The sequence below is a fragment of the Macaca thibetana genome, chromosome 8, assembly GCF_024542745.1.
Source record: "Macaca thibetana thibetana isolate TM-01 chromosome 8, ASM2454274v1, whole genome shotgun sequence".
Classification (NCBI taxonomy): Eukaryota; Metazoa; Chordata; class Mammalia; order Primates; family Cercopithecidae; genus Macaca; species Macaca thibetana.
The window spans coordinates 21,824,808-21,852,695 of record NC_065585.1 but is presented as its reverse complement, the minus strand read 5'-3'; the positions used below and the strand labels follow the sequence as shown (position 1 = coordinate 21,852,695).

At 38.8% G+C, this 27,888-nt stretch overlaps 1 protein-coding gene and 2 non-coding genes across 4 annotated transcripts; 1 reads left to right on the top strand and 2 right to left on the bottom strand.

Annotated features, from left to right (window-relative positions):
- Positions 1-27,593, bottom strand: ZHX1 (zinc fingers and homeoboxes 1). 2 transcript variants are annotated; one of them, XM_050801520.1, is made up of 4 exons: positions 27,498-27,593; positions 20,266-20,378; positions 5,200-8,049; positions 1-1,870 (listed from the first exon to the last, which is right to left on the bottom strand). In XM_050801520.1, the coding sequence occupies exon 3, from the start codon at positions 7,822-7,824 to the stop codon at positions 5,203-5,205; it is 2,622 nt and encodes an 873-aa protein (XP_050657477.1). In that variant the 5' UTR covers positions 7,825-8,049; positions 20,266-20,378; positions 27,498-27,593; the 3' UTR covers positions 1-1,870; positions 5,200-5,202. The 2 variants fall into 2 exon arrangements, with proteins under 2 accessions (XP_050657477.1, XP_050657478.1); XM_050801521.1 differs by lacking the exon at positions 27,498-27,593 and adding an exon at positions 26,972-27,264.
- On the top strand, positions 15,789-15,895 carry LOC126961877 (U6 spliceosomal RNA). Its single transcript, XR_007728463.1, has one exon. It is a non-coding gene; the product is annotated as a U6 spliceosomal RNA (small nuclear RNA).
- LOC126961944 (small nucleolar RNA U13) lies at positions 19,637-19,739 on the bottom strand. The gene has a single exon (XR_007728523.1). It is a non-coding gene; the product is annotated as a small nucleolar RNA U13 (small nucleolar RNA).
- Positions 27,594-27,888: the final 295 nt, after the last annotated feature.

Below are 27,888 nucleotides of genomic sequence, written 5' to 3'. Positions count from 1 at the left end.
TCACTGTAAACTACTAATCACTACTAACTTTTATTTTGTATTCAAGGTCACAATCAACCAGAAGAGGGTTCTTTTGCTCTGTCAAATAAATGTATTTAAAAGCTAGCAAACGTCAGAGAAGAATTTTATCAGGCCTATAAAAGAGATGAGGGAAATTTATTAATAGTTATTTACAGCTACACAGAGTTAACATATTGCAAGGGAAACAAATATATTCAAAGGCTTCATTTCTTATACTTGACATTTCAAATTTTGAGAACATTAAAATTATTGTCAAACAAAACTCAGACCACATTAGCAATGGTTTATAAAAGGGAGCAATTTAATCATTATATTACAGAGTGCTTTAAGAAGTTTTTAAACGTGTAAAAGAAAAAAAAGCTTAGTGCATTACAGTCTTTACATTGCTTCTTTTTTAAAAAAGTTAACAATAGTATGAAAAAAGCCACCCACAAAGCCAGCTGTCTGAGTGAGGAAATCAGCTACATTGCAGCATTTTGGAATTACTAATAAAGCTATAGTTAAAAAATAAAAAGTTTATAAAAATGAAAGCAGCATGCATATTCAAGGCTTTTTCATAACATTTTCAATGGCTGAAAAACATTTAACCAAGAGCTTAATATTTATTATTCATTAAATTAGAGAAAATAAACTGGCCAAGCCTACATCTGGTCATTCAGAAAAACATGTTAAAATCCAAAGCTAATTTAAACTGAACATTTCTTCTACGAAGAAAGCGCGTTTTGAAAAATGGTCCTATGGTCACAAAAGAAAGGGTTCTTCCCAACATGAATGAACAGCACCAGTCTTTACAAAGTTTGTAAGTTAGTATGAACTTTCAGTCTCCTGATACGCCGAGTTAACAGTTAACACTCCCATGATTCATAAGTGAAAAGCTAACTTTTAACTCATTATGATCAGTTCAGAATTTTTTCTCTATTCACTGAAATTGTTATAAAAGTAGAATTTCACTGAAAGATAACTCTTAAAAATTCTGATCTGACACCTGTATAAACATTTCTGATTTCCACGATTGTAAGAAAACACTAAGTATATATTTACTACATGATTATTTTTCACATTTTTTGGTGCAGTATTTATTTCAAAGTTTCTCCCTATCCAAATTATCATGCCAGTTTCTTTTCCTTCTTCAGAATTAATTACCTTCAGTTTAAGAAAAGCAAATCAGTTTCTAATGGAACAAGTAACAGTAGAAACAGTGGTATCCATGAATGTGTTTAATGAAGGATCCAATTATTAAGGGCCAGTGAAGCCATAAAATCTTATTGTTTCAACATATATAAATAGGCTGTTTTTACATTTGAAATTGTATAAGCCCATGCACAACTTTTAATCTTAGTGCAGGGTCTGATAAATAAGACATAGTAATAAATCAGGGTTTGGTTTTTTTACCCATTACTAACAATTTTTACTGTAAAATTTTTGGTCAAAGTTCTAAGCTTAATCACATCTCAAAGAATAGAGGCAATATAGCCCATCTTACTAGACACACAGTATTAAGCTGGACTGAATATGAGGACAAGCTCTAGTGGTCATTAAACCCCCTCAGAAAGTCTAAGATTTAGAATGTCTCCATCATATTAGAATAAAAATGTACTGTATTAAAATTTAAATTGAATTTTTACAAGTTGTTTTTTAATTAGTGTTCTATTTACATTGCAGAACTTCCACCAACTGCAGTAGTTTAACTTTGGCACAACATTAAGTTCCATTTCTTTTGGGTATTGGATCCTGTTTTTTGAGTGTGTATGCCCCAAAACGTTTTCAATGTCATCAAAGATTGGGCCAATTCACAGTAAATCAGACATCTTGAGTTGAAGAATTGATTCTCCTTCAACGTTTTAGGCAGCTATAAAAGAAAAACATCATAAAAAACTGAAAATTTAAAGAAAACCGCATTTTAATTTTTACTACTTTTAGAAATAAAAGTATCAATTATTCATGAAAATACATCTTTTGTATTCTCTTGAAATCACCTGCCACAGGTCTCACACAATACACTAGACTTTGTGTGCAACTCATCTATGTATATGTTCTTCATATGCTAGATTTGCTTATAAACATTTATCACCTTTATGTAATAATTAATTTAAAATTGTATTAGCAGGGAGTATATATTTCATTGTCATCATCTGTAATAAGCAGACTATGAAATCTAAAGACTTGTACTTTTTTCTATTTCTATATAAGCTACAAAATATTTTTTTTTTTTTTTTAGAGACGGAGTCTCGCTCTGTTGCCCAGGCTGGAGTGCAGTGGCCGGATCTCGGCTCACTGCAAGCTCCGCCTCCCGGGTTTACGCCATTCTCCTGCCTCAGCCTCCCGAGTAGCTGGGACTACAGGCGCCTGCCACCTCGCCCGGCTAGTTTTTTTGTATTTTTTAGTAGAGACGGGGTTTCACCATGTTAGTCAGGATGGTCTCGATCTCCTGACCTCGTGATCCGCCGGCCTCGGCCTCCCAAAGTGCTGGGATTACAGGCTTGAGCCACCGCGCCCGGCCTACAAAAGATATATATGTACCTCACTTCCTGTAATAACTATTTTGGGAAGGTTGGTAACTTTTTTGGTAAATTGAAGAATATTTAAATGAAGAAATAACTGTTTAGAGAAGGCTATGGTGAATCCTCTTATAACTGAAAAATTATTTTACTAAGCCAATGATAACTTGATGTTTTATAAATTTAGACTTTTGTGTATTTAAAAAGCAAGGCATGCTTCTATGCTACCACAAATGTATATAATATGGTTTGGCTCTGGGTCCCCACCCAAATCTTACCGTGAATTGTAACTATTAAGGGACAGTGATACCACAAAATCTTACTGTTTCAACACATGTAAATAGGCTGTTTTTACATTTGAAATTGTATAAGCCCATACATAACTTTTAATCAGGGCGTGTCGGGGGAGGGAGCCTGGTGGGAGGTGACTGAATCATGGGGGCGGGCGGACTTCCCTTCTGGCTGTTCTCATGATAGTGAGTGAGTTCTCACGAGATCTGGCTGTTTGAAAGTTGTATGGAACATCCCCTTTTGCTCTCTCTCCTGTTCGGTCATGGTGAGATGTGCTTGCTTACCCTTCTTCCCCTTCACCTTCTGCCATGACTGTAAGTTTCTTGGGGCCTCCCAGTCATGCTTCTTGTTAAGCCGGCAGAACTGTGAGTCAACTAAACCTCTTTTCTTCATAAATTACCCAGTCTCAGGTAGTTCTTTATAGCAGTGTGAAAATGGACTAATACAGTGCATGTATAGCATACATCATATAATTTTTTGAAAACTGTAGCTTTAGGTGAATTTTCTGACCAGAATTAGTATCCATTACAGTGTTAATATATAACATAAGAATTATCTATACAAACTTAAAGGTCAAACTAAATTGTACTAAAAAATTCGCATTATTTTTGAAAGACTGCAAGTCCCCAAAAAAATCATTGCAGAGGTTACAACAACAACATTCACTGCAGCAACAAATTTGTTGATTTAATCTTGGCTGAGTGCACATTCTTGTGTTTAGCAATAAAAAAGAAAAAGGCCGTTAAAAATATTTTATGTATCTGGGTCAGAAGAAAGCCTGCTCTGAAGATTTCTGACATTAGGAAATGGAGGGCTGCACTTCAGGATAAAGCTGTACGAAACTGTTTAAATTCTTATAACTTAAAATGATTACATTATACCCTATAACCTGGAATGATATTTATACTGCTTATTAAAATAGGTACATTTTTAGTTTCATCTGTTATCCCTTAAAAAATATTAACAAGGAGAAAACCTGAAAAAGGATTGCCAGACAGTAAGAACAGTGCCTGGCACACATTAAGCCCTCTATAAATAATTGTTAAAATAAATAAAACCAGAGAGGAGATATAAGGGAATTAAGGAAAAACTGCACAGAATAAGAAAGCATAGAAGTAGGGGATGGGATACCGATGCAAAAAGCCAAGGAAATAAGTAAGCATGCTCACTTGTAAAATAATAATGAGGGTCAACGTCTCATTTCCTTTCTTACTGTTTGAGAACACTGCAGTCATTTCTGATAGCAAGATGCTATTTGGACTATTGACAGACATACACAAACATTTCATGACAACTGCATTGTTTTCAAAACAGTGTACTTTTACCCTGGAACACTCCAAAACAAAGAATAGCAAAGAACAAAACTATGTCATTAAATTCCAGAAGTATTAAAAATTCAATTCCTAACTCCAAAGCAGGTATCTGATTTGCAACTACAGTACAACTTTAATTAATCCAATTTATATAACTAAGATTTAAGGAACATGCCAAAACCTTTCAAATTTAAGCCATATTTATTTGCATTTTTAAGACTACAGAGATATACTTCAAATCAAATACAATGTTAGTGCTGGTAGCAGGTTTGTTTTATACCAAAGAATGAAAAGATATTTTAAGCAATTGGGTTAATATCAAATCTGTTATTTGCCTTTTGATCTCTAAAACAGAAATAATTTATATCACAGTTTTCAAAGACAGATGCTACCTAAGCAAACATGAATTTATATATGGCCTAAAACAGACCTTTGACTTTTAACAGAAAAAGATATTGAGTAATTTTATAAATTACTAAAAAGATACCGAGTAATTTCATAAATACATAAAACATTTTAACTCTAGTTAAAAATCGAATAAAGTTTTGAGAGCAATGCAATGAAGAAAAAAAGATACCCATTTTCACCTAGTTTCCTAAAAAAACTGTGCAATCCTCAACCCTGTGGTCTTTCCTTTGGTGTACTTTTCCCCTTCCTTTTAGTTTTCATTTTTGAATTCTTTCCTTAAATAGGCAAAAAATGAAGCTTTAGTGAAGGGGGCGTTGCAATAAATACATTTTAGTTATCTTTAGTATTTGTTTGTGAATCCCCTCAACCCGACCGCCAGTCTCCCTTCATAGAGACTGGGTAACTTTCCTTCAAAACAAAGTAAAAAAAACCCCAATTCATATGAAAACTAGTAATTAAGACATTAAACTCTACATAATAATAATAAAACTACACATGATAATCATTTATCTCTTGGCTATACTAGTGGTACCTAGACTTATTAGGGAAAAGAAAAACTACTTCAGAAAAAACTATCAAAAATGAAGATGACTGATACAACAAGGTGACGGTTCAAAATGTATGTGGTTGATGAACATATACACAGATTAAAAATTTACATAACTTACATTTCAGTCATCTGATTTAGAAAGCTTCCGTTTCACATGTCGTGGAGGTTCCCAAGTGTCACTATCATCTGTTTCTTCTTCATCCTCTTCCTGGTCATCAATAACTTCATCTTCCTCCTCATTTTCCTCAAATAATTCTATACCTAATTCTGATCTTCTCTGTCTTTCTGCAAACCACTCTCTGACCTGCTCATAGCCCATATGTGATTTGTTAACAAGTTCATCAAGGTCTTGCTCATTAAGAAACTTGTGCTTCAGGTAATAATCCTTAAGTATTGCAGTTCCAGTTTTAAATTTTATGAGTGATGGTCCCCTGTCCCAGTTGTTAATTCTTTTGCTTCCTCTAGGCCGCCCACGTGGTCTTCCTCTTCCCCGTCCTTTGGGTCTCCCTCTCCCTCTTTTCCTAAGGGAAGACAGACCATTCATACTACTTGAATTGGCGCTCTGATAGTAGTAGTACCATTTCAAGTTTCCATTCTTCCAAGCATAACGGGTGTCCCCAAACCAACTAACTATGTCTGTTCTAGCAAGCCCGCTTTCTTTGGCCAACTTGTCATATTCTTCTGGTGATGGCCACTGTGTCCGGACAAATGCACTCTTAAGCATGTGCAGCTGCTCAGGTGTTTTTTTACATATCTTGCCTGTACTCCCTGACTTAGGTGCACCAGATTCATCTCCAGGAGAAGTTTCTCCAGCTTCTTCTTTGGAACTACCTGCATTACTTTCATCTATCTCCATTTTCTCTTCCTTTAAAGCTTTTGATTTCTTCTTCTCTGTAAACCAAGCATCGATTTCTCTTCTGGTAAGTTTGGTTTGTGCCCTTAACCTATTTAATTCTTCATCTGTAAGTACAGAGCTGTTGAGAAAACTTGCCTGAAGGACACGAAGCTGCTCTGCAGTTTTCTCTTTAAATTTTTGGGGAGTAAAGTCAGGAAAAGGATTCCAGGATTGCTTAGGCTGTGCAGTACCAACAGATGGGGATTCCGTGTTTTCATCACTGGAGTCTATAATAATGGTGGTAGAGGAATCATTGTTGAGATGTAAGCACTGATTACTCTTTGAATTTCTCTGGTTGTACCTTGTGTCACTAAACCATTTTTTAATCTCTCCTTTTGTCAGGCCTGTTATTTTCATAAGTCTGATAATTTCTGAATCATGGGGAAACTGATTTTTAAGGTAGCTAACTTTTAATTCTGCCAGTTGCTCTTTTGTCTTTTTCGCCCGAATGCCAAATGAATCAGGGTTTACCAATGCAGTTTCATGTTTGACACTTTGAGAAGCTGGAACTGCTGCTGTTGCTGGCTTTGCTTCTGCAGTAGGCTGAGCAGCAGGTACCTGACTTTTCTGTACATTATTTTGACTTGGAACGCCTGCCACTGTCAAGGCTATAGGTGCTGTAACTGGCAAGCTGTTTGTTCCAGCCACTTGAGTAAGGACCAGACCAGGCTGACCAACTATTTGGCATGTCTGTAAAATAGATGGTAAACCATTACTCCCTGTGGAAATGTGTGTAGGAATAACAGTTATGGTCTGAGGTACAGTATGCACTGTTCCATTGAATTGTTTCCTTCTTGCCTCCTCTACTTCCTCGGGAGTCCAACTAACACCGTGTTTTAAACGTTGGGCTGAAAACCATATCTTGATCTGTTCCTCTGTATATTTTGCTTGAGCAGAAAGAACTGTAATTTCTGACATTGTTGGATAAGGGAATTTGTTATAGGTGTTAAGTAAAAGGGGATTGTTATCCAATGCAGCATTGTAGGTGGGAATGCTATTAACAGGGATTAAGACTTTGGGAATCAAATTAGAATTCTGCTGAGCAGATACAGCAGTTATCACCTGTGCCAATCCAGGAAGAACTGCTGCTGGTGTCACTACCGTGCTGGCAGTACTTGGATGTATTCTGTTTACAATGGAAGTACTTGTATTCGATTCAGAAGCTGAAGAACTTGGGTTTTCTACAATTTCTTCACGGTCTGGTTTGATTTCATTCTCTTTCTCTTCAGGAACGTCCTCAACTGAGTTATGATGAACTGCAATCCGTTTGTTTTCCACTTTATTTTTCATCATTTTCATGATAGGAGTTTTACTGATAGATATTCCTGAAGAAGAAACTTCTGTAGGTTCTGCTTGCTCTAAATTCTCCTCTTTAACAAAACTACCATCAAAAGTCAGATCATTTATTGTTTGTTCAAAGATTGTCTGGTTATTACGTTTCACCATAGTCAACTTAAAATTCTCTTCTCCTGGGTGATATTTCAGATTATGCTCAGAAAGTGCATCATACCTTTTGGTAAGAAAATTGCATTCGACACAAACATAGGATGAATTTAGCACTACGTTGGGATGTTCTGAATCCACATGAAAAGTAAACATATTTAGATCTGGAGTTTGAAAAGTACAATATTTACATTCATATCCACCTTCAACTTTTTTATTTTGCTGATTGTCTGAATCCACAGATTCATTAACTTCTTCATCACTTGAGATACTCTCTGCTCTGGTGTTTTCTACAGGTGTAAGTACAGGAGGACCTTCCTCCAAATCTGATATCAACTCAAGGTCTGGATCTTGTTCACTGGCAAGGACCATGCAAGGTGTTGTTGATTTTCGCCTGCTTGCCATTCTGATGTTATGAGGAAAAGCTCAGTGGTGATTAAAAAGCATCGAGGCTTAAAACTGTTCAGTGTTCTTCATTTGAAAACAATGGCTTTTCGTTCTTCAAGTCCATTTTTGTGCTCAACAAGTCTCATTAGCAGCTTTCTCATGGTGCAATCAAGTAAAGAGCTTATTGTTGGCAGATAAAATGCTGTTGAATTTCTGAAATTTTTGAAGCACAACTCCAATCACCTACATTAAAATAAATTTAAACATGTTTTAAAACAAGTAACTATGATCTTTTAAACAAATTATAGTTATAGTTCACTTATATGAAGTGGCTGGATAGCTCAGTTATAAAGATCTAGAATAAGATAAGAATCAGAAAAAATGTCCTCTGAAGATCAAAATAAATGTCTCCAAGCCAACTAACTTACTGAACGTTAAGTACTTTACCTTGGGTCAGCCACAAGCTTATTCATTTGAATTTTTTAGCCAGCTATATATTAGAAGACAAGGGGGAAAGGGCCTGCTTTGGCAAGCACACTACTATTAATGTGAAATGGCAATGTTAACAAGGGAGGAACTTTAACACTATAAAAAACATTCACAGCTACTAAAATATTATGGCCATTAAGTGTGTAAGAAATTCAGCGTGGCCAACATGGTGAAACTCCATCTCTACTAAAAATACAAAAATTAGCCAGGTGCAGTGGCAGGTGCCTGTAGTCCCAGCTTGTCCGGAGGCTGACGTAGGAGAATCACTTGAACCCAGGAGGCAGAGATTGCTGTAAGCCAAGATCACGCCACTACATTCCAGCCTGGGCAACAGAGTGAGACTCCGTTTCAAAAAAAAAAAAAAAAAAAAAAAGACAAGAAATTTAATCCATTAGTTCATTAGTTATGTCCGCTTCTTCCTACTGGTCTAACTCATCAGCCAAAAGCATGCTTCAAGTATGGCAAAAATAGCAAAGATGAAGGATGAATAATCAACGTTTCAGAAACATCATTCTCTCTTTTTTTTTTTTTTTAAAGACAAAGTCTCACTCTGCCACCCAGGCTGGAGTGCAGTGGCGCAATCTCAGCTCACTGCAACCTCTACCTCCTGGGTTCAAACGATTCTCTTACCTCAGCGTCCCGAGTAGCTAGGATTACAGGTGCTTGCCACCAGCCGCCTGGCTAATTTTTGTAGTTTTAGTAGAGACAGGGTTTCTTCATGTTGGCCAGGCTGGACTCGAACTCCTGACCTCAGGTGATCTGTCCACTTTGGCCTCCAAAAGTGCTAGGATTACAGGCATGAGCCACCGTGCCTGGTCTACCAGAAACATTATTCTTAGCACTTGCCACAATGCTACCAAAAGTTATAAAGCATATCCAACCACATCAGTCTCCTGATACAGGTCCCCAATATTGAAAGAATAAAGTCCAAACTCCTTGTGGGACAGACATATAATCCCTTTCACAACCTAGTCTAACCCCGCTTTCCTTCCTCCTATTTCCTTATGCTTTAGGTACACTAGAAATGACTGACAATCCACAGACATTCAATGCACTTTCAGACCCTTGCTCAGGCGCTTCCTTAGGTTAGGACACTGGATGCACTGATCTCTCTGTGTGCCCTCCAGGACAGCAGTCCCCAACCTTTTTGGCACCAGGGACCTGTTTTATGGAAGACCATTTTTCCAAATACTGCACGCACTGCAGGGGGATGAGATGATTTTGGGATGAAACTGTTCCACCTCAGATCAGGCATTAGATTCTCACAGGGAGTGTGCAACCTAGAGCCCTCGCATGTGCAGTCACAATAGGGTTGTGCTTCTATGAGAATCTAATGCCGCCACTCATCTAACAGAGGGCAGAGTTCAGGTGGTAATGCTTGCTTGCCTACCTCTCACTTTCTGCCGTGCGGCCCAGTTCCTAACAGGTCATGGATTGGTACTGGTCTGTGGTACAGGGGATGGAGAGCCCTACTAGAGACCACCTTCTCCCTTTCACTTGGTCTCATTTCCTCCCGTTTATTTTCTAGTCTAGTACTTACCATACTGTACATGGCAGAGTAATATTACATTTCTGTCCCTGCACCCCCATTCATATCTGTGGTCTCCTTACTATAGATATTGTGTCTCTCTCTTTTTTTTAATAACAGCTTGCTATAATTTGGATGCTTGATCCCTCCAAATCTCATGTTGAAATTCGGTCCCCAATGTTGGAGGTAGAGCCTAACAGGAGGTGTCTGGGTCATGGGGTCAGATCCCTCGTGAACAGTTTGGTGCTGTCCATGTGGTTCTCACTCTATCAGTTCCTACAAAAGCTGATGGTTAGGAAAAGCCTGGCACCTCTCCCCTGTCTCTCTTGCTTCCTTTCTTGCCATGTGATCTCTGCACACATGGATTCCCCATCATCTTCTGTCATGAGTGGAAGCTGCCTGAGGCCATCACCAGAAGCAGATGCTGGAGCCATGCTTCTTATACAGTCTGCAGAACTGTGAACCAAATAAACCCTTCATCTTTCTAAATTACCTAGCTCTGGGTATTCCTATAGGAACACGAAGAGACTGAGACACAACTTTTTTGAGATAAAACAAAGTCCCCAAAACTCTGGATTGAGCCAAGAAACTTTGTATCTTCAACCTAATGCTCTCCTAGCTGAGCTATTGTGACTGACATCTCATTAATGTTGCATTCCCAAGTGCATACAAGAAGCCTGAATTCAGGGAGGTAATCACTCAATGTTTATTAAATTCACTAGAATGAACAGGAAAATAGTCCTACAAAACTCAACAGGACCTGCAGGAGGCATCACCATAGAGAACAGTATCTGAAATTCACAATAACTAAATCATCAAGAAAACATGAATTAGGATCATACAAATATATTTAAATAAATTTTATACCTAAAATTTGTAAAATAAAAAGTTTACTGCTAAAGTTTGTGTTTCTGAAGTCTAATCCAAATGAAAATGAATAAAATGGGTAAGTGATTTCATTTATTCTCCACCACAAATTAGAGCTATTTTTAATTTACTGGCACACTAGCTTAATGGAAGAGAAGAGAGTGCTTCAAAAATTATAAAGCAAAACCAGGTCCCTATGAGACAATACATCTAGTCAGTAAATGGAGAGACATTTTTAGGAAAGAGAGCAGTCCCAAGAGAGAATACCCCGATTTTGAAGGATGGTAAAATCCTCCTCATTGGAATTATTCAAATAGAGACTACACATCCAAGCAGCAGAAGGAAAGTTGGACTAAATGTCCTTTGTTCCCTAATTTCCCATATTACCAAATAAAGAGCATCAGTTTAAAAATAATAGTGGTATTAATAATCCAGATCCCTACTCTCAAAGGCGTCATTCTCTTCTTCTTTAAAACATTCTTGGCCGGGCGCGGTGGCTCAAGCCTGTAATCCCAGCACTTTGGGAGGCCGAGACGGGCAGATCACGAGGTCAGGAGATCGAGACCATCCTGGCTGACACTGTGAAACCCCATCTCTACTAAAAACTACAAAAAACTAGCCGGGCGAGGTGGCGGGCGCCTGTAGTCCCAGCTACTCGGGAGGCTGAGGCAGGAGAATGGCGTGAACCCGGGAGGCGGAGCTTGCAGTGAGCTGAGATCCGGCCACTGCACTCCAGCCTGGGTGGCAGAGCGAGACTCCGTCTCAAAAAAAATAAAAAAATAAAAAATAAATAAAACATTCTTGATTTCTAAGATATTATAAAGAAATCACTCATATTTACAACTATTTCTTAACCAAATGTTACAAACTAAGCCAATGTTATCTTTTAATCAAATAGGGGTTGCCATTACTTTTTTTCAAGTATCAACACAGATGTTTGATAATTTTTTCTCATTAGAAACAGGTAATTCCTTAAATGGCTCTAAATAAGTGGTCCAGACATGGTGGTATACATCTGTAATCCAGCTATTCAAGAAGCCAAGGCAGGAAGATTCCTTGAGTCTACGAGTTCAAAACTGGGCAACATGGGAAGATACTGTTTCTAAAAAAATTGTAAGTGGAAGACTAATAAATGAGCAGCACTCGTATTTTGAACAGTAAAGGGAATTGTTGAAAGGCAGAGGAGTAAGCTATTTTGTGTCTGTTACTTTCCTGGAATCTGAGAGAGACTATATTTAATTGGGGTATAATAATAGTTGGAAGGCAAGAGGGTTTCTTTCTGAAACTTTTTCTTCAAAGTGGTGGTTTTCAAACTTTTTGTTTTAAGCAAGGGAGCCCTTTCTTCAAACAAAATGTTATGAGAAATCCCAGGTCAAAACAGATAAAAGAGGAGCCATCAGCCAGGTGCGGTGGCTCACTTCTGTAATCCCAGCATTTTGGGAGGCCGAGGCCTGTGGATCACAGGGTCAGGAGATCAATCATCCTAGACAACACTGAAATCCCGTCTCTACTAAAAATACAGAAATTAGCCAGGCGTGGTGGCGTGCACCTGCAATACCCCAGCTACTCAGGAGGCTGAGGCAGGAGAATCACTTGAACTCGGGAGGTGGAGGTTGCAGTGAGCCGAGATCGCGCCACTGCACTCCAGCCTGGGTGACAGAGCGAGACTCTGTCTCAAAAAAAAAAAAAAAAAAAAAAAGAGGAGCTATCTGGTTGGAGGAGGCAGAGGTTAAACTACTCTCTGACCAAATTCCATGAATCTTACAATCCCCACTTCCACCTTTCAGGGATCCTGAGATGTGTTTAAAGCCTTTGGCTTGGCCGGGAGCGGTGGCTCACTTCCGTAATCCCAGCACTTTGGAAGGCCGACGCGGGTGGAACTCGAGGGCAGGAGATCGAGACCATCCTGGCTAACATGGTCTCTACTAAAAATACAAAAAATTAGCCAGGCATGGTGGCAGGCGCCTGTAGTCCCAGCTACTTGGGAGGCTGAGGCAGGAGAATTGCATGAACTTGGGAGGCGGAGCTTGCAGTGAGCTGAGATCACACCACTGCACTCCAGCCTGGGCGACAGAGCAAGACTCCGTCTCAAAAAATAAATACATTAATTAATTAATTAATTAAAATAAATAAAAGCCTTTGGCTTAAAACTTAAAACGTACCGGCTGGGTGTGCCTGTAATTCCAGCACTTTGGGAGGCTGAGGAGGACGGATCACTTGAGGTCGGGAGTTCGAGACCAGCCTGGCCAACATAGTGAAACCCCATCTCTACTGAAAATATAAAAGTTAGCTGGGTGTGGTGGCGTACACCTGTAATCCTGCTACTTGGGAGGCTGAGGCAGGAGAATCACTTCAACTCAGGAGGTAGAGGTTGCAGTGAGCCAAGATTGAGACATTGCACTCCAGCCTGGGCGACAGAGCCACACTCCATCTCAAAACAAAACAAACAAACAAACAAACAAAAATAAATATATATATGTGTATATATGTGTGTGTATATATATGTATGTGTGTATACATATATATATGAAGACAATATATCAGTGTCATCAAAAATCCTCCTCTCATTGAGCCATTGCTCAGCCATGAAATTCAAAAACTCATCTAGAGAGGCCAGGTGCAGTGGCTCATGCCTGTAACCCCAGCACTTTGGGAGGCTGGGGGCAGGGGTGGGTGGGTCACTTGAGGTCAGGGGTTCGAGACTAGCCTGGCCAACATGGTGAAACCCCATCTCTACTAAAAATACAAAAATTAGCTGGGCCTGGTAGTGGGCGCCTGTAATCCCAGCTACTGGGGAGGCTGAGGCACGAGAATCACTTGAATCTGCGAGGTGGAGGATGCAGTGAACCAAGATCGCACTACTGCATTCCAGCCTGGGCGTCAGAGAGAGACTCTATCTCAAAAAAAAAAAAAAAAAAAAAAAAAAAAGAAGGCCGGGCGCGGTGGCTCAAGCCTGTAATCCCAGCACTTTGGGAGGCCGAGACGGGTGGATCACAAGGTCAGGAGATCGAGACCATCCTGGCTAACACGGTGAAACCCCGTCTCTACTAAAAAATACAAAAAACTAGCCAGGTGAGTTGGCGGGCGCCTGTAATCCCAGCTACTCGGGAGGCTGAGGCAGGAGAATGGCATAAACCCGGGAGGCGGAGCTTGCAGTGAGCTGAGATCCGGCCACTGCACTCCAGCCCGGGCGACAGAGCGAGGCTCCATCTCAAAAAAAAAAAAAGAAAAAAAGACTATTTGCTTGCTATTATCTACTGTCAGACCCCCATGATTTTAATAACAAAAGTAAGGTCAATGTATTATTTAACGTATTTCTAAAAAGAGACTGAGAAGTCCCAAAAGAGTTTCAAGATTTGGTCCAAAAGCTCAATTCTGCATAATGTGTTATAGTCTAAAAATAGACCAAAGAGCAAACAAAGGTATCCTTGGAATTCTTATTATAAAGTCATAAGTTTGGAGGAAACAAGGATCTTAGTGCAACTGCCCCATTTTTATGGAAGAAGAATCCCAGGCCCAGAGTAATTAATTCATAAAGGCATTGTGGATAGGGTAAAACCACAGGTTTTGCAATCATCTTTGTCAATTAGTAGTTAGGTGCCTGGAAAAGCTATTCAATTCAACCTCAATTTTCTCACGTATAAAACCAAGATTCTTCAATTCAGCAAATTCTATTCAACAACTATTTGTTGTATGTCAACCATGTGAAAGGTACTGTGTTAGGCAGTAATGATGCAATGGTGACCAAGACAGGCAGTCTCTGGTTTTTCAGGTACTAGCAGTGAAGCAAGGAAAGCAAGCAGTAAACAATTACTTAGAATAACTATGATTAGTGCAGTAAGACAGGAAGTATCGGGAACTATATGAGCACACTGCAGGCGGCTTCCAGAAAAGAAGCAGAGAAGGCTTCCCTGGGGGAAACAGAAATAGTAGTATCCACATCAGAGGAAGTAAAAATGCTTCCTTCACTTACTTTGACACAAAGTAGGTGCCTAATTGTTGCTATTTTCAGTCCCTGAAAAATTATTTCCGGAAAAAAAAGAAACACCATTTATTTAATATTATAAGTTCTCTCACTTTTTTTTTAAGCAACTTAATCAGCTGAAAATGCACAAAAATTGGATGAAAAAGTAGGAGTAAAAATACAGAATAAGAATTTCTAGGATGTTGTTCCTATTCATCTCCCTTTATCATTAAAGTGCAATGGGACTGGGACAGGAAAATTGCTGTATAGAAATCACTATTAGCTGAAGGCATCACATCCTCTATTTGAAGGTCAACTAAAAACAGGGCTCAAAATCAATTTGGGGAAGCTTGCACTATTTACCTATAAAAAGAGGTTAGAGGTCAGTTGCACAACTCAGTAGCTAGGTGACTCTGCAATTAAAACACAATTAAAATTAAGTCTGCCAATAAAAAAAGTATGCTGTAAATGCATCCAGCACTGTGAATGTAATTACTTTACAAAACTGCTTTCAGTTAACTTTTCAGTAGGGGAAGTGTTTTTAGAAAATTGATCAAATTAATTAATTGCTATACTGCCATTAAAATTGATAATCTTAAGAGTAATTAAGGAATATGGAAAAATTACCCATTTACTGTTAAATTTTTTAAAACTCAGAAAATTTGCATATTAATTATAATAACTGTGAGGAAATATGTATGCATGTGAACAAAGATGAGACGAGAATATGTAAAAAATGAAAATTTCACATGAGATTATGGGTGACATTTTTATGTGTGATATTCACAAGTTTTCTTTTTCTTTTGTGTTTTTTTCCTTTTTGTGGAGAACAGAGTCCCATTATGTTGCCCAGGCTGGTCTTGAACTCTTGGGTTCAAGTAATCCTCCCACCTCTGCCTCCCTGTGTTGGGATTACAGGCATGAGCTACCCTGCCTAGCCTACAAATTTTAATATTGTTATCACATTGCTTTATTATAAAGTACCACAAACAATACTTTCAAGACCCTAAAATTGCAAATAGACTAAAATATTTCTATGGCCAATGTATGACCAATATTTCTATGGTCAAGCTGGAAACAAAGTTTCTTTTCTATTATTAAGGCAAAAAACATGGCTACATAAAGGATTTTCCAGTGCTGGCTTCCACAGCACAAATACTAAAATTGGAACCATGCAGAGAAGATTAGCATGGCCCTTGGGCAAGGATGACATGCAAATTTGTTTAAAAAAAAAAAAAAAGAAAAGGAAGGGAGGGAGGGAGGAAGAGAGGAAAGAAGGGAGGAAGAAAGAAAGGAAGAAAGAAAGACAAGAAAGAGAAGGAAGAGAAGGGAAGGACAGGGGAGGGAAGGGGAGAGGAGGGGAGGGGAGGGGAAGAGAGGGGAAGGGAGGGGAAGAGAGGGGAAGGGAGGGGAGGAAGGAAGGAAGGAAATAACAACAACAAAAAAGGATTTTCCAGGGAAGCAGGAATCCCTCAGTATGTAGCATTCAGGTATAGTTTTTGGAGCTCTGAGAAGTCAGACTGGCTCTAAGAGCCCTCAAGACCACCCAAACACAATCTCCAGGGTGTAGATCTAGACTAGCCAGTTACCATATATCTATCTGTATACTGGATCTTCTCCTGAGGGTAGGAATACCCTTCAATCAACTTATGATTCTGAACTCATCAAAACAATTGATTTTTACAATTTTACAATTAATATTTCTCTACGGAAAAGCATTTTAGTAAAGCAAAATGTGTTTCATCACAATCTAAAAAGTTTAAGAGTTCTTATCCAAATTCTTCTTTTAGATCAGAAAGAATATCTATTTAGCTATCCACTATATTCCCAGGGCCCAACAAAATACTTACTAGGACCCCAATAATGTTTGCTAAAAAATATCTTTAGGCCGGGCGTGATGGCTCACATCTGTAATCCCAGCACTTGGGGAGGCTGAAGTGGGCAGATCAATTGAGGTCAGGAGTTCGAGACCAACTTGGTCAACATGGTGAAACCCCGTCTCTACTAAAAAAAATACAAAAATTAGCAGAGTGTGGTGACGGGTGCCTGTAATCCCAACTACTTGGGAGGCTGAGGCAGGAGAATCACTTGAACCCAGGAGGCAGAGGTTGCAGTGAGCCGAGATCGCTCCACTGCACTCCAGTCTGGGTGACAGAGCGAGACTCCATCTCAAAAAAAAAAAAAAATTTAAATATAGCTATACTATGTATTATTACATACATTTTACTTCATTAAACACTCATTTATAGAAGAGCTATAAAAACAATTGTGCTTGATTTACCATAGATTACTTTGGATGGTAAAATTCTTAATAAAAATTACCTTAGTCAAGAATATTAAAACATCCTTGAATCTAAAACATTCTATTAAAGTATAGCAATGAACATTCAATAAACATTTACTAACATCTAAAATGTTATTGTAATACATCAGTTTTATATATGAATTGAGTATATTTAAATTTGTGGATTACTTAAGAGTAAAACAAGGGAGAGCAAACATTCAAAGAATGATTTTGGCAGTGAAATTCAGGAGAAAAGGGTATAGTTACTATAAAGACAGCAAATGCAAATTTGTACTTAGAATCATTACTTCTCTGTTTTATGAGAAAACTATACTTTAATAGTGTTCTACTACATTTTTTAAAAAATTAAAAAGTCCTCGATGTAATACAGTAAGAAGTTAGTGGACTGTTTCAAATTCTATGCTTACTACTACTAAAAAAAGTCTAAAATATTTTATCATTAAGCAGAGCCACAACTGCACTGAATTTGCAAGCTTCTGGTTTTTCTGGCTGTCTTGGACTTCAAATTAAATGATTAACAGATAACAATATGTTGGCCTAGTTAGCCACAAAAGCATGTTATTTGGTAAGATTTTATGCGAATAAAAACGAACTTTTTTTTTTTTTTCTTGAGACGGAGTCTCACTCTGTTGCCCAGGCTGGAGTGCAGTGTTGCGATCTTGGCTCACTGCAACCTCTGCCTCCCAGGTTCAAGCAATTCTCTGCCTCAGCCTCCCAAGTAGTTGGGATTACAGGTGCCTGCCACCACGCCTGGCTAATTTTTGTATTTTTTTAGTAGAGATGGGGTTTCACCATCTTGGCCAGGCTGGTCTTGAACTCCTGACATCGTAATCCGCCTGCCTCGGCCTCCCAAAGTGCTGGAATTGCAGGCGTGAGCCACTGTGCCTGGCCACTAACTTTGTTTTTTATACCAATTCTGGGTCAAATAAGAGCATTTAGAGCTGAGCGAGGTGGCTCACGCATGTAATCCCAGCACTTTGGGAGGCCGAGGCGGGTGGATCACCTGAGGTCAGGAGTTCGAGTCCAGCCTGGCCAACATGGTGAAACCCCGTCTCTACTAAAAATACAAAAATTAGCTGGCATCGTGGCATGCACTTGTAATCCCAGCTACTCGGGAGGTTGAGGCAGGAGAATCACTTGAACCTGGGAGAAGAAGGTTGCAGTGAGCCGAGATCATGCCATTGTACTCCATCCTGGGCGACAAGAGCAAAACTCTGTCTCAAAAAAAAAAAAAAAAGAGCATTTAGAAGATACCATAGTTTTTAGGGATCATGTTAATTTGATGTAGCATCAAAACTAAAACTGTTCTTAGGTAGCAAAAACATGCACATGGAGAATCCCTCGGAATCTGCATTTGTATATATACCGAGAATGTTTAGGATTCTGTATTCTATTTAGTGTCACTTCTCTCTCTCTGAATCAAGAGTTCTGTTTAGCCAGTTGAAAATACTTTAACACGTTTTATTAAACTAAAAGTTACAATTACACAAAAATCACGGAATGCCTAAACAGTACGAACAAAGAATGAGGTCAGATTAAAACAAAAGGTACCCACTGTGTTAAAAAAAAATAAAGGTTACTTTTACACAATTAAGGTATTTTCAAAGTTAAAATGTAAAAATAAAAATAAAATGTTAAAATATTAGAAACATCAAGTTCTTAAAAAATTAAATTAGGAATTTGACAACACAAATTTATATCCACAGCAGATGTTCTTAACGATTGCTGGTAACCTAGAATCACTACCTGAGAGATAAATCTCAAGAAAACTGCCAAAAAATAGTTTCAAGACAACAGAAAATCAAGTATTAAAGTGAATACACAAACAGGAATAAAAATAGTAAAAGTGAAAGCATCTAAGAAATTGTGGTCAAAGATAACCAAATGTCAGAGGATACCTTTGCTAATGCTAATTAAGGCTGAAAGGTAAGAAACCCTATCCTGTCTACCTGTTTTTTTCCATCTGAAAAAGCAGACCTTAATGACACTAAAGATTAAAAGAAGAATCCAAACTGGACAGATTTTTTCTGGCAAGCTCCAACCACAGATTGGAGGAGTGAAATGTCTTTTTGAAAGGTCTCTCCCGAGGACACTAACATCCTAGTTTTCTCCGCACAGCTGGCAGGTAGGTAGGTAGGTATGTAATACATTGAAAGTGATATATAAACTAGCAGTATCATGAAATATCTTATCTTGTGAAGAGTTTGTGAACGTGATCAAAAAGTAATTTTCTGCCGAAAACAATTTTTCCCTACTTCTCTCAAGAAGGTGTGTTAAGTCTTTTACAGACAGTCTAACACAAGAATGCTATTCTCAGTTCCAAGTGAGATTATCTCTGAAGACTGAAAAACCATTCATCTGGTCATTATCTTCTCTATTTATAAAGGTAAGGTAACTGTTACCCACTTCACTGAGGATATAATAATTTGATTTTTCAAAATACTTTGAAAGATAATAGTAATCAGTATTGGCAGTATCAACTTAAAAGAACTCTGTTATCAATTTTTTAAAAAAGAAAACTACCACATTAATGTTTATCAAATCTTTCCTAGTATTTTCTGGAATCATCTAAAATAACAATTGGATAAATGCTTCTTATAAAAGCCAATTAATTAATCAGATAAAATATAAAAGCAATTATGTACAAATATATTCAAATATATATATACATTTTTAACGTCACACAGGTAATGTGCCAGTGTCATAACAAGGTTTGAGAAAGGCACATTTCACACGTGAGCATGAAACCCAACCATCACACTTATGAACTACAAAAGGATCAATATTCAAATATTTAGGTTTTGGTATGGTGAATATAAGTAAGAGTATTTAATATTCTGACTCTTATAATTAACTATTATTAGTAGCGTATGTTTTGAAAATATAGTTTCAGGATTTGTTCTTGAACATCCTGAAGCATTTTTCTGGATATAGGTAAAAGCACAGCAAAATTTCTAGATCAATTTCCCCACACCAAAGGTACATTTTGTCTTGTTTACCTCTGTTATCACAGCACTTGGTATAGTGCCTGACACAGCAGATTTCATCAAATACTAAGTTTAAAATCAATTATAAATATACCATATAAGCTTTATTATGAAGTGTGATGCTGTCTCTTTTGAAATTAAAGCAGTCCTATAGTTATAGCTCTTAAAATTTGAAAGTATATTAAAAAAAGTGTTAACATATGTCTGCTGCTTTTTAAGGAAAGCTTTTAAAAACTTCAGCCAAATATAGTATCATGGAATCTAAAGTGAGTACATTCAGTATCTGAGTTTTACCATACCAAAACAATGAAACACATACTTGCCACAGCTTCCTTAGCATTCTGTTCTTGAAATGGAAGGGTATCCCTTCTAGTTAGATGTTTAGCTCAGGCCATCATCACCAACAGGTCCAAAGCAGCTGTCTGTCTTCTCCTACAAAAAATTCACATTTTATTATTCTAGATATAATTTAGCCTTAGGAAATTTCTACAATTTATGGCTTAGTTTTTAATAAATAAATGTAATTTTGGAAAAAAAAAAGTTTATTCCCTCATCAAAACTTTAAAAGAACCATTTAAATACCAATCCTAATATTGGTAGGAAACACAAAAACTACACATTAAAAAATTCTATTTGTATTATACAGAACAACCAAATAACTACTACACCATTTTCAATAAAATTTCAAAATGTGAATATATGCCGTCTGTAAAGTGAAAATTGAGATGTAGAAATTGGGAGTTCTTTAAAATGAGTATATAGGCCAGCGCAGTGGCTCATGCCTGTAATCCCAGCACTTTGGGAGGCCAAGGCAGGCAGATCACCTGAGGTGGGGAGTTCGAGACCAGTTTGACCAACAAGGAGAAACCCTGTCTCTACTAAAAATACAAAATTGGCCAGGCATGGTGGCGCATGCCTGTAATCCCAGCTACTCAGGAGGCTGAGGCAGGAGAATCGCTTGAACTGGGGAGGCAGAGGTTGCAGTGAGCCGAGATCGCACCATTGCACCCCAGTCTGGGCAACAAGAGCGAAACTCTGACTCAAAATAAATAAATAAGTATACAAAGGTTATGAAGACAATTTAGTTAAACTAAGAAATGGAAGTAGTTGTATATGTTTATGTGTTTGTACATAAACCTAGTGACATTTGTATCCTAATTTATTACGTTAATCAGAATGGAGAGGATTATTAATGCTGACAACACAAGCCAAAACAAGTTAAACAAACTAGTAGTACTTGATCTATAAACATGGGATTATCTAACAGAATGACTGGTGTTTAGCCATGTCGTTTTTGCCTGAAAGTTACTACCAAATGGCTTTACAATCAGTGCACTGTGAAGCATTAATATCATGCAATCAAATAAATAGAAAATAATTGTCTGAAAATTCAATTACTGTCCAAATATGTTGTAGTATATAACCTAGAGCAGTTAAACCAATCAGAAAAGTTTAATAAAGCTACAACTGCTTCTCTTACTAGAACAGTCATAAATAACACTTTTGAAGGGTTAAAGCATTTTGGTTGTATTCTTTTTTTTTTTTTTTTTTTTTTTTTTTTTGAGACGGAGTCATGCTCTGTCGCCCAGGCTGGAGTGCAGTGGCCGGATCTCAGCTCACTGCAAGCTCCGCCTCCCGGGTTCACGCCATTCTCCTGCCTCAGCCTCCCAAGTAGCTGGGACTACAGGCGCCCGCCACTTCGCCCAGCTAGTTTTTTGTATTTTTTAGTAGAGACGGGGTTTCACCGTGTTAACCAGGATGGTCTCGATCTCCTGACCTCGTGATCCGCCCGTCTCGGCCTCCCAAAGTGCTGGGATTACAGGCTTGAGCCACCGCGCCCGGCCTTTTTTTTTTTTTTTTTTTTTTGAGACAGAGTCTCGCTGTGTCGCCAGGCTGGAGTGCAGTGGCGTAATCTCGGCTCACTGCAACCTCTGACTCCCTGGTTCAAGCGATTCTCCTGCCTCAGCCTCCCGAGTAGCTGGGATTACAGGCATGCACCACCACGCCCAACTAATTTTTGTATTTTTAGTAGAGACAGGGTTTCACCATGTTGGCCAGGCTGGTCTCAAACTCCTGAGCTCAAGTGATCTACCCACCTTGGCCTCCCAAAGGGCTAGGATTACAGGCGTGATCCCTAACTGGCCTTTTGTTGTATTCTTTAAGCACTATTCTCTGTAAACTATAATGAATAAATATTAAGGAAGATTATTTTCCCAATTAACCTTATTTTTTTATTCCTGCTACTATTACAGGTTTATGAAGAAACTTCTCACATCAAGAAATAATGTAAATACACCAGTCCTCTAGTAAAATACCTCTAGATTAAGTTAAAACTTAGGCTGAATAAGTACACTATTTTTATGAAAAGCAAAAGAGCATTTTCCTGGTAGGCCCAGTGAAGCATCTTGTTATCTCTGTAGCCTGGGACTCTACAATTTCATTTCCTGGTATCTCCTTGTTCTGCCACTCGTTAGCCATCAATCTACAGGATGTGGACTAGAAGAGAAGATAGGAAACAGCTGCCAAAGAGGGAAGGTTATTTTCCAAAATGAATTATTAATACTGTAGGAAAATGGTAACCTATTTCAATCCATTCTTAAAATCACACAGTAATTGTAAGATATTTTACCGAATGAGTCTCTTAAGAAGAGCTGCCAAGACATGTAAAGACACAAGGATACCAGAGGAGCAAAAATGAGCTCATCAGTGCTTTTGAATGAAAATCCGAGTTGCCTGATGTTAAGTTCCTGATACTGGGATTACTTCAGAACATTTCTATCTAATTCAAAGTATTTTTCTTAATTTAGTATGAGTGAATTCCAAAAATTAAAGAGCTCATCTCAGCTATATACATTATATAATAAAACTGAACAAGCTGTTCTGGTAGTAGATGGATTACAAAAAAAGACCAAGAGCCTGAAAAATTTGGAACAGACTGGGTTCAAATCCAGCACTGCCACTTACTAGCTGTGTGACTTTAGACAAATGGCTTAGCCTATTTGTGCCTCAGCCCTGTCATCTACAAATGGGGCTAGTAATATTAATAGGATACTTACTTAATAGGGTGGTTGTGAGGATTGAAATAGGTAACACATGTAAAGTTTCTGGAATACTTCTTGGTACTTAGAACACAATGAATGTTAGCAAAGAAATCTTTGTTTAAAATTTGCTAACTGTTGACAAGTGATAAAATACTTTAAGAATCTGGGTAACAACCAACCAGCAAAATGTATTTGCCATTTCGTACCTTTGAGCATATTAAATCATGCTGGAACAAGTTGGCTTCAATAGGCAGGTATTAATCAATCAAATTTAACCTCTCCCCCACAAACATTTTCTGACCTTAGCTTCAAAATGAATCATTACTGTATGACATATTTAAGGGGTATTTCATAGAACTAGCAAACATCTGATGTAAGTAATTTTATCATAGTAACGAGCAGAAATTGTTTTCATGATCCTCCCCACTCCCAAGTACAGCCCATGTCTAGCAAAGTTTTAACAAACTTCTTTTTAAGAATATTGGATTGTAAAAGAGAATAAACTTAGGATAGAAGAAAAACATAATTATGAGTTAAGTGCTTAGAAATATCAGAACCTCCTATCTTCTTTCATTTCTCACTAAAAAACAAAAAAGGAAAAGAAAGACTTTTAAGAAGGGGAAAAAGGATTAGAAATCTTGAGAAATAGGAAATCGCCAAAATTTAATGAAAGAGTTATTTTATTTACAATAATATATGATATGGCTATGACTTCAATATTTTAATTTTAAGATAAATTCTGATTTTTTTTTAAATCTAAAACTAAGAACTGAAAATTAAAATCTTGCATTAAAAATTATTTATTTAGCGAATGCAGTGGCTCACGCCTGTACTCCCAGTATTTTGGGAGGCCAAGGCGGAGGACTGCTTGAGGCCAGGAGTTTGAGACCAGCTGGGGCAACACAGCAAGACGTTATCTCTACCAAAAAAAAATTAAAAATTAGCCGGGTGTGGGTGACACATGACTGTAGTCCTAGCTACTCGAGAGGCTGAGGAGAGAGGATTGCTTGAGCATAGGAGATTGAGGGTGCAGTGAGCCATGATTATGCCACTGCATTCCAGCCTGGGCCACAGAATGAGACCCTGTCTCAAAAAAAAAAAAAAGTATTCAATTGGCTCCCTTGACTAAACATCATTCTTAAACTGCTCATGTATACTTATTTTCCAAAGTATGTCATCATATTTGTTTAGACCAAAGGTATACAGTCTTACCTCTTAAATTGGAAACCAATTGTATAAAATGCCAAGATTAAGTATCTTTTAAGATCAAAACGTGGCAACTACCTAAAAATTTACATATTACTATTTACTTTAAGAATATCCTGTATAAAATGCAGATCTCCAGAATGTAAACTCAATGTATATTCTGATTAATAAACTAAGTCAGCAACTTCAGTCATGCAAATCTGGTTATTCATGACTACAAATATATCAGAGCAACAAGGATACAATAAAATTTATCAGTAGTAGTATAGAAACATTGACTCTTATTCTAAAGACAGTAGCAGTTTCAAAAACAGAAATATAACTTACTTTTGAAAATACGTATGATTATTTAAAAGGATTTTAAGTTCAAAAAATTTAGTCTTAACAGTAAATGTGCTTATCACAACATAAATAAATACTTACAATGGTTTAAAAAATGTGTATTACTGGCTAGCACCATAAACAGTACAACAGATAATTCTAAAAATCTCTCTGAATAATTGCATTGACTATGATATTAGATTAAAAACTAGATGCTGAACTTTCAACACTGTTAATTTAAGTAAAGTCTTTTGGGCCCAAATCCACAATGCTGCAACACAAATAAAAGGGTTATTTCCTCAGCAACATTTGTGATCATTTTAATAATTTTAAAAGCATTTTCATTTAAATATTAAGTTATAATTTACAGCAAACTAAGTCTCAAATATCACATTTTATGCTTAATTAGCATAAGAAATATAATACATCATAATGTAACCTTTCCACCTTAATATAAAATAATACAGAAGGGAGAAAAATCTTCAAAATTAACCACCTCTCCTATGCTATTAATTTCGCTAATAACTGTAAAACTTTGTCCCCATTTATTAAAAAAAAAAGAACTTACGATTATCATTAAAGGTGAAATAATTGCTACATCATGCATGAACTACCTCCCAAATCCAGTGAAATAATAAGCTTAGCTATAAAGGAAAGAAATGTACTAATGAGTGTTCGCTAGCACAGACACATTTATGTTTTCGGCGTTAGCATATTTTCAAACCATCTGGCATTAATGCCTCTCTGGTTCACCCAGCCTAATCTGTTCAGAATTGAATATAAAACTAGAGCTACATGCACACTGAGGAAACCAAAGAACAGCACACATGCATACAATGTTCCAAATGTGAAGTTCTAAACTAGTTTATACTTGAACTCTATCTTTAAAACATTTCCACTGAAGACGTTAAAGTTCTTTTGAAATTACAAGAATGGTTCAAGAAATCTCTATGAATCATCACTATCATCAGTTACCCAAGTATTACTCTTTCTCATTTTAATCCTGATTGTTAAATAAGGAATCTGAAGAGGTACTTCAACAAAAAAGATTCATTGGTAACTGAAATGCTATCATTTTGTATCGAAAAGCTCCACGATTATACATTTTACTTTGTATAAAATTAGTCTGCTTAGCCCTCAAATGCTTTGGGAAAGGAGAGAAAAACTAAAAGGAAAAAAATATTCACGAAAGCCCTTTTTCTTTTATGTCCTGTTCCCGCATTATTGTCAATGGCAGCACTCACATTTCTTTTGCTTAAAAATCAGGAGTCAGAATTGCTACTTTAGAAATTAAAATAATCGATGGGTATACTAGGGTCAATTTCCCTGTTAAAACCAACTCCTGCTCACCTTCACTCCCAACAAAAAAACGAATGACTTTTTCAGAATAATTTTTCAGACACAAAGATAATTAATGTAGCACCATACAACACAAATTAAAGCTTTCAGACAAAGACTGAGAAACAATGACCAATACCAACAAATCTAAAGTGCTCTTATATATGTATACACACAACACACACCCCAAACCAAATATTAACTGTTCCTGGGGGAAAACTGCTTCTTCCTCCCTAACCGTGAACCGCTGTATATTTTCCAATTTTGTTATTTTCCTTTTTCTGCTATCACATTAACCTCCAAAAGAATTGCTTAAGTTACATGGAATCCCAGCCTAATCACATCACAACTTCTCTCTCAGCCTTTTCTTACGTTTTTCTCTCAAAGATTATCTCTTCGCATTTTTTTTTTTTTTTTTTTCTAATAGCTGGGTTGAGTTGACAGAAAGGGCTGTGGAATTCCTGCTGTCCGATGTCTTCCCTGTATTTCTCTTTTCTCATCCCTAGTCCCTGTTCTAATTCCCCTGCCTGCTGTTTCTCATTGACGCCTTCCCAGCTGCTGGATCCTTCACTAACCTAAGCTAAGGATATCAAATTGGAATCTTTTCCTTCTCAGGGGCTATGCTCTTTCCTCACAGTTACCCACGGAGGAGAGAGGACAGGAAAGGTACTAAAACAAAGAATTGTCAAGTCCCTTTACCTCCAACTTTGGTGTAAATATATAAGGAAAGGGCATCTGCCAGGGCTCTTCTTTCCTGCCCTTAGACTTTGTTCCTCTCAAACCTCTCCTTCCCAGCCTTTTATTCCCCTTGAGGAATTAGCAGATTGTTCACTGTGGGCCCTAAGGCTTGGAGGATTCCCATGGGTCAGCCCCCACACCCCCCCGCCCCTACCATCCTCTTTAATTAACTTCTCCCTAAATCCCAGGGCTTCCTCACAATCGTAATATGGTTCTTAAGGACTCAACTCCCAGTCTTCCCCAAAGTTGGGACATGGCCTGGCCCCGAAACGGGTGCGCACAGCCTTCCTTGAACTGGAGGTAAGGACTTCTCCCGAAGGGTTTGCTCGGGCTCCAACCTCAGTCAGTGCGCTCAGCTCCAGCAAGAGAATCTCTCCTTACCCTCAGGGAGGCTGAGTCCCCACGAAGTAGCCACACGCCCCCGGAGGACAGCGCTCCCGACCTCTCTAGGACTCCCAACATCACTGGGGTGCTCCCTCCGGCGGCGCCCTCCGCTGGGAATACGCAGTCTTCACTCCCCTCAACAATCCTAAGTTGCTCAGTCCTCACCAAGGCAGGGGGCTGAGATTTTCCCTCCAGAAAGCCCCCCGCCCCCAAGCTCTTTCGGTGGCGGAGACACCCAAAAAGAGCGAGGGAGGCTGTGGGTCTATCTGTCCCTCTGCGGCGACTGCCCAGCCGCGAGACAGGCCCAGTCCGTCCCCTTGGACGCCCCGCGCCGGGTCCACCACGCCACCGGCCGCCGCGAGCGGGCTCAGCCCCAGGGGTCTCTGCTGTGAGGTCACCCTCCTCCCGCCGGGCCCCGCGCCACTCGCCTTTCCCGTGCCGGCCGCGGACTCTGCGCTCCGGTTCCCACCCGCAGCCCAGAGTCTCCAGGCCCGCTGGTCGCGGGGCCGGCTCACGCCACTACCTGCAGGGGCCGCCGCGCCTCTCAGCGCCACGCCGCCGCCATCTTGCATTTCAAACCGGCTGCACTTTTCAGGGAGTCAACTCTGACCTGTGAACCCTAAACCCGGAACCGCTCGGCGGGCCCGCAAAGGGGCCTCAGCAGCTCGGTGGCCCCGCAGAGCGTGGGGACCCAGGGTGGGGGTGCGAGGAGAGGCGCGCGCCCCAGCGGCCGTCGGGGGCGGAGGGGGAGGGGAGAGAGCCGGTCAAGGAGGGGCCCTCCCGCGCGCGCGTCCTCCGCGCGCCCCCACCCCGTACGGCGCCGGGCTCTCCACGCCCAGACCCTGCTACTCCACTGCGGTCCGACCCCGGCCCCTAGTCCGGGGATTGGCGCACCGCGGGAGGTAGGGAGCCGC

Bases quoted from the DNA above. Each gene is read 5' to 3' on its own strand.
- ZHX1 (XM_050801520.1), bottom strand. From the start codon at position 7,824: ATGGCAAGCAGGCGAAAATCAACAACACCTTGCATGGTCCTTGCCAGT.